The sequence below is a fragment of the Gossypium raimondii genome, chromosome 13, assembly GCF_025698545.1.
Source record: "Gossypium raimondii isolate GPD5lz chromosome 13, ASM2569854v1, whole genome shotgun sequence".
Classification (NCBI taxonomy): Eukaryota; Viridiplantae; Streptophyta; class Magnoliopsida; order Malvales; family Malvaceae; genus Gossypium; species Gossypium raimondii.
The window spans coordinates 46,992,551-46,998,552 of record NC_068577.1 but is presented as its reverse complement, the minus strand read 5'-3'; the positions used below and the strand labels follow the sequence as shown (position 1 = coordinate 46,998,552).

The 6,002-nt window shown below is 31.7% G+C and overlaps 1 protein-coding gene across 1 annotated transcript; it reads left to right on the top strand.

The window, feature by feature from the left end:
• The first annotated feature begins 312 nt into the window (after positions 1-312).
• LOC105783381 (ras-related protein RABA1f) lies at positions 313-3,165 on the top strand. Its single transcript, XM_012608803.2, has 2 exons — positions 313-658; positions 2,431-3,165. The coding sequence occupies exons 1-2, from the start codon at positions 438-440 to the stop codon at positions 2,861-2,863; spliced, it is 654 nt and encodes a 217-aa protein (XP_012464257.1). The 5' UTR covers positions 313-437; the 3' UTR covers positions 2,864-3,165.
• The last annotated feature ends 2,837 nt before the right edge of the window (positions 3,166-6,002 follow it).

Here is a 6,002-nt window from a genome sequence, read left to right as displayed (position 1 = left end):
AGAGGCTCAATTGGGTACAAATCATTATTCCAAGAGCTCAATTAGTAATTTTTTGACAAGGGACTTAATTGATTTTTTTAATTATTTTCAGAGGGCTTATTTGTCGTTTTAGCCTTATTATTAGTTCTATTAAAAATTCAAAATGACCGCTCCAAAAATTTGAAAACAAATTCCGTAAGGGCCCACTAACTCAATATTGGGCCTTCACCAAATCCAAAAATCTGACCCGACCCGACCATCGCCCATAGGTTTGGTCCTGTCCTACAATCTAACCCCATTTCCGATTTCTCAATTACTTTTATATTTTTTTTTCCAAATTCAAAAATTGTCACACCAATGCCACTGAGCTCTGCCATTTATTAAAATTTCCTCCCAAAAAATAAATTCAAAAATTTTAATATAAAAATCCATAAAAGAACCCGACCCGGTGACCCGGAATGGCGGCGTATAGAGCAGATGATGACTACGATTACTTATTCAAGGTGGTGTTGATCGGAGATTCAGGTGTTGGGAAATCGAATTTGTTGTCGAGATTTACGAGGAACGAGTTTAGCCTTGAATCCAAATCCACAATCGGAGTTGAATTCGCCACCCGAAGTATTCGGGTCGATGATAAGGTCGTTAAGGCACAGATTTGGGACACCGCCGGACAAGAAAGGTACATTTCTTTAAAAACTTATTTTCTACTTTTTTTTATTCATTACTCTTATTTCTCATTTCGTTTTTCTTTTAAATTACTTTTAAGGGGTTTTGTTATTTTGAGAGATTTTGAGGAAAATTAAACGTTTTTGAGTTGGTGCTGTATTGGATTGGTAGAATCGCTATTTGGGAAATTTGAGGAAAATGAAGCGTTTTTTAATTTTCGGGTTAGTCTTAAAACTTTTGAGAGATTAGAGGAAGTGAAGGTGGTTTTTTTTTTTTTAGTATTAGTGTATTGGTTTGATGAAATGGCTATTAGCTTAGGACCTTTTTTCTCCTTAGTCTGAGCTGTTTGTGTGTTGAGAAAATGTGGGATAAGGTGCATTCAAAATTTTCCTTCTCTTTTTAACGTTATAAGCCTGTGGAGTGTGGACTTGGTTTATTTTGTAAAAAGTTGTTTTTTATTTTATTTTATTGATATATTTGATTTGAGCATATTTGAAAGACATTTTTCTTGATTAGCACAATGCACTTCGATTTAGTTTAGAAATTAGCATGTGATAGGTTATATATAAAAATCCCACTGTTTGCTTACTAATGGATGAGCCCCAATGAATTTTGCATCTGGGTTTAGTTGATAAATGTTACAGCTTTATCCATTAATGAAAAGGTGAAGTAAACCTACTTTTTCTTAAAACTCCTACTTGAATCATCAAGTGCATCTGTAAGCATCTTTAGAATATAGGTTTATTGAATAAGATATCATTTGTACATCCAATCTATGGATCGTTGTATTATTCATCATTCATTTTAGAATGATATGTTTCATTTTGGGCATAAAGAAGGTTGCAGCCTAAGAATCAACGAAACTGAACCGTATGCTTGTTGAATGCCACCTCTTAAAGGTGGGTGACTGCATGAATCAACCAGGCTAAGCCCTGGTTCAAGGGATTGTCTGTTACTAATTATAGTAGTTAACCTTGTTCCAGTCTTAAAGTTTGTCATGTTATTCTGAAAGTGAGGGCATCTCTATATTGTCTGTTTCAGTTCTGATGAATGACTTATCATCCAAAACTCGAAAAGCATCTTTACATACCTTCAGAGGGCATGTCTTCTACTCCGTTTTAACTGTCTATGATGCAGGAGGCTGGGAGAAATCTTGTGTTGCATACTCGGATATTCTGCATAGATAATATTCTCACTGGCGTTTGTGTTTCTCTGGGAAAAGATACCAGAGTGAAGTTCCATAATATTATCATACATTTCATTAATCGGAAGATTTAACTGTAAAAGCTTTAGAGATACTTCATGTTCTATATTGACAGACTTGATTTTTTTTTCAAATTAAGTATAAACTGTACCTGTAGATCATAAAATGAAAATTCTGTGCTGTTTCTCCATGAAATGAAATGTCTTGGGTGCATGAACTTTTAATAGGCTGTGCAAGTTTTTATTATTACTTGTTTCATCAGTCACTAGCAGCAGAAAATTATCACCATGATTTTGTTAATGGGAAATCATAATATTTCGGCTCTTGCTGATACTTCTTTCTGATGATGAGAACTGAATAGAAGATCATGATGTTAAGATTTGCCTAGCATAAGAAACTTATGCCTTGGCTTGGAAGGCATAAAAACAAGGTTGCGCTTGAAGTATTATTTGTTTAAAAATGAAATATAAATGATTTTCTGCCATCGTTTTAGCTATGAACACCCGAATCACACTTTCTCCTATAACTTTTTAAGGTGTAAGCTTTTGAGAGCTGATTTCTTGTTTTCTTCTTTTTCAAAGATACCGAGCGATTACAAGTGCATACTACCGTGGAGCTGTTGGTGCGTTGCTTGTCTATGATGTCACTCGACATGTCACATTTGAGAATGTTGAAAGATGGTTGAAGGAATTACGAGGTCACACAGATTCGAATATCGTGATTATGCTTGTTGGTAACAAGGCGGACCTGCGACACTTGCGTGCTGTTTCCACCGATGATGCTAAGGCCTTTGCCGAGAGAGAAAATACCTTCTTTATGGAGACATCTGCCCTTGAGTCTATGAATGTTGAGAATGCATTCACTGAAGTACTAACTCAAATACATCATGTTGTCAGTCGAAAAGCACTTGAAGTAGGAGATGATCCTGCAGCATTACCAAAGGGACGAACCATCAATGTAGGAAGCAAGGATGATGTTTCAGCCGTCAAGAACGCTGGCTGCTGTTCTGCTTAAATGTTAGATGATATATCCTCCATTTTTCGTATCTTTAAGCACAAGATTTGAGATTGAAGTCAAAGGAGAAAGTAGCAGCTTCCAAATTTCCTTCATTTGATTTCGGTTCCTTACTCGTGGTTCTTTTATGGTATTGGTCTCCCTAGTGTAATGTTCCATTTCATAGTTTTGATAGTTTTTGTTGTATTTGATTGCTTTAGAATACATAGCAGACAGATCTAGTTTGGGTTTCTAAATAATTTTCATTAGTTGTGGATGATAAATTTTGAATTATTTAAGACAATACATCTTAAATTCCTCCATACGTGAATGCTAGAAATTGTATACAAAATTGGAATTGCAAAATGGATTGGGTTTCAAGCGTACACCATACTGTTTCAAGTTCTAACAAAACTGTCTGCATTACTGTTTTGACAAGAATCTAGCTGTTGTTCATAGTATCTACGGAAGCATAAGCAAATCCGAGCCCGAAGTGTAATCAGTTGGTTCATGTTATTATCCTTGAGAAATGGTATTTAACAGGTCTAAGGACATGGCTGAAGAAGAAGACTGTTTTTATTAGAATTTGGAAGTTCTATTCTACTAGGACCTTGCTTCCATGAAACAAAACACCAAACAGCTTGGCTAAGCAATTTTGATTTTTGAGCCAGGTTATGTGCATTTGGAGGCCAGATTAAATTGCAAAAGCACGACTTCAGCATTGCTTTGAGAATAGCAGCCAAAAAGTGTTTTGGAAGAGGTATGATTTAAAATTTCATGTTTTCAGTATTACGGTTAGAAGTGTTTGTTATGTAAGTTAATTCAAATTATATTATAATTCATTAATATGGACAAAAGTAATTAATATAATTTATTTATAAAATTTAATTTGAATATATGTTAGATATTAAAATAAGAGGAGCGATCCACTTACAGTGTAAAAACTAAAATAGTTTATGTGATTAATATTTTAATGATCCAACCGTTATATATATATGGTCTATTCATGTAGATTATGCATGTCAAATTTTATTTAAATTTAAAATTTCTAACCATTTGTTTTATGTAAAAAATTTCAATCGTTGAATATATATTAATATATAGAGTATTTTAAATTGATCGATTGAGATATCGGATCGGTTTGAAAAGTTACATGCATGACAAGTGCAGTTATGTTAATAAATTCAACGATTGGAACATTAAAATATTAATCATATAAATAGTTACAAAAGTGTGTAAAATTACTTTAGTTTTTATACTGAAGTGGATCTCTCCTTTTATTTTTATTATTATTATTATTATTATTATTATTATTATTATTATTATTATTGTTATTACAATGCCATGTTACTATTTTTTGGTATTAGAAAGTATTCAAGTTAGATTATAATACAAATATAAACAAAATTATGGTAACTCATTCTTAATATAAAGATATAAGGAATATAAATTAAACATTTTTAAGAAATTAATATAAATTGTATGTGAAATTTAACTTTAATTTATAGTTAATATAAATACGAGGAAATTTAATAATGTCGCACACAAACTGTCTTTTAAAAACTCAAAACCTAAAATTTTTTATTTTTTTACTCAAAGCCAAATGCTAAAATTTTAAACTTTTCTGCTTTGATTTGGAAAGTTGATTTTGTTTGAAAAGCTATTTGTTTAGTATTGCTTGTGACTTATTGGTTTGACTTTAAAAGTGATTTTGAAAAACAATGCTAAACCCAACCAAAGCTTATGAGTTACTTATTGTGATATATGCACGGATGGATGAGATTTATTAAATTAAGTTCACCAAATTTACCAATTTCTAAATCTGAAAAGTCAGTTAACTTACAATGCATTTTTGGATGGGATATAGGCATTTATGGGTGGAGATATCATTTGACTGATGATAGGTCTATCTCTTAGTTTTGAAATGCACTTTGAATCACCCAATTTCGAGTATGAGAGCTCAACTGATGATAGAGCTATCTCTTATATTCGAAATGCACTTTGAATCACCCAATTTCGTGTCCGGGAGCTCAAGTTATGGTTGTTTTAATAAAAATTGTGTGAGCATAACTTCTAGACAACATTATTATGGGAAATTACAAATTTCGGACTTTATTTCGAGTTTAAATCATATTGAGTTTGATTTAAGGCTTAATTTTGATTATATTTGAGTCCAATATTGTATTTATGAAGTCTTATTTTTTGTTATTTATTTATTCCGAATTTTAGGATATTTTCAGTATTTTTAATTGTTTTCTCAATCAATAAGAAAGTTTAATTCCACTAGAATTACTATTTGTTTAGATTAATTAGAGTTTCATTATGCTAAGGAGTTATATTTTGATGTAATTAGCTAGCCTATATAAAGACATCTTCATTATTCATTAGGGGCACTATTCATTTTTTTGATTTAATACAACTATTTGTCAATACAACTCTTTGTGTTTTCTTTTTTGCAAGATATCTCTCTTGTTTATTTTAGAAGTTATTTTCTTCTTCGTTTCTTTTTGAAGTTGCAGGAAGCTCTTCACATTTCCATTTGCTAGGATTTGGTTCTAGAGGGTGAATTAGAACCATTTGTGAAGTTTGTTGAAGATTATTCTTCAAAAGATTTCATAAGGCATCTCCTTTTCGTCTTCTTCCCTTCAATCTTTTTCTATCTTGATTATGTCCATTAGAAACATTTTCTAATGCTTCATCTTCTTGTTTGATTTTAGGTTTTAAGATTCAAGTATTTCTTTTCAAGAAACTTGTTCTAAATTTCAAGAAATCAATGTCTCTCAAACCATTTGAAGTTTTCTATTCTTTCTTTTTCTATTCTATTTGGTTTGATATATTCTTTCTATTTACTTGTTTGTTTTCTTCCGGTTCAAGAAAATCGTCAAAAAGCTTCAATTTTGTGTTGTTTCACATTTAAATTCATTGCGGTCTTGGTTAATCCATTCTTGTTCTATATTTTAATTTCCACAGCCGCTACCAATTTGTCCTTGTTATTACTTAGTGTTCTTGTGTGTTTCAAGTTATTTTTTTCACCAAGTTAGGGTTCGTTCTTGTTTGATTTAGTTTCCCCTTATCCAAAGAAACTTAAATCTAATTCTATCCGCTATGCCCCTACTGTTCTTATCATCTTGGAATTGAGTTCTCTACTTTTACTTGAGCA

Excerpts from the sequence above, each read along its gene's own strand:
- LOC105783381 (XM_012608803.2), top strand. The coding sequence starts at position 438 with ATGGCGGCGTATAGAGCAGATGATGACTACGATTACTTATTCAAGGTG. Across the intron at positions 659-2,430 it reads GACACCGCCGGACAAGAAAG|ATACCGAGCGATTACAAGTG; the intron begins GTACATTTCTTT and ends TCTTTTTCAAAG.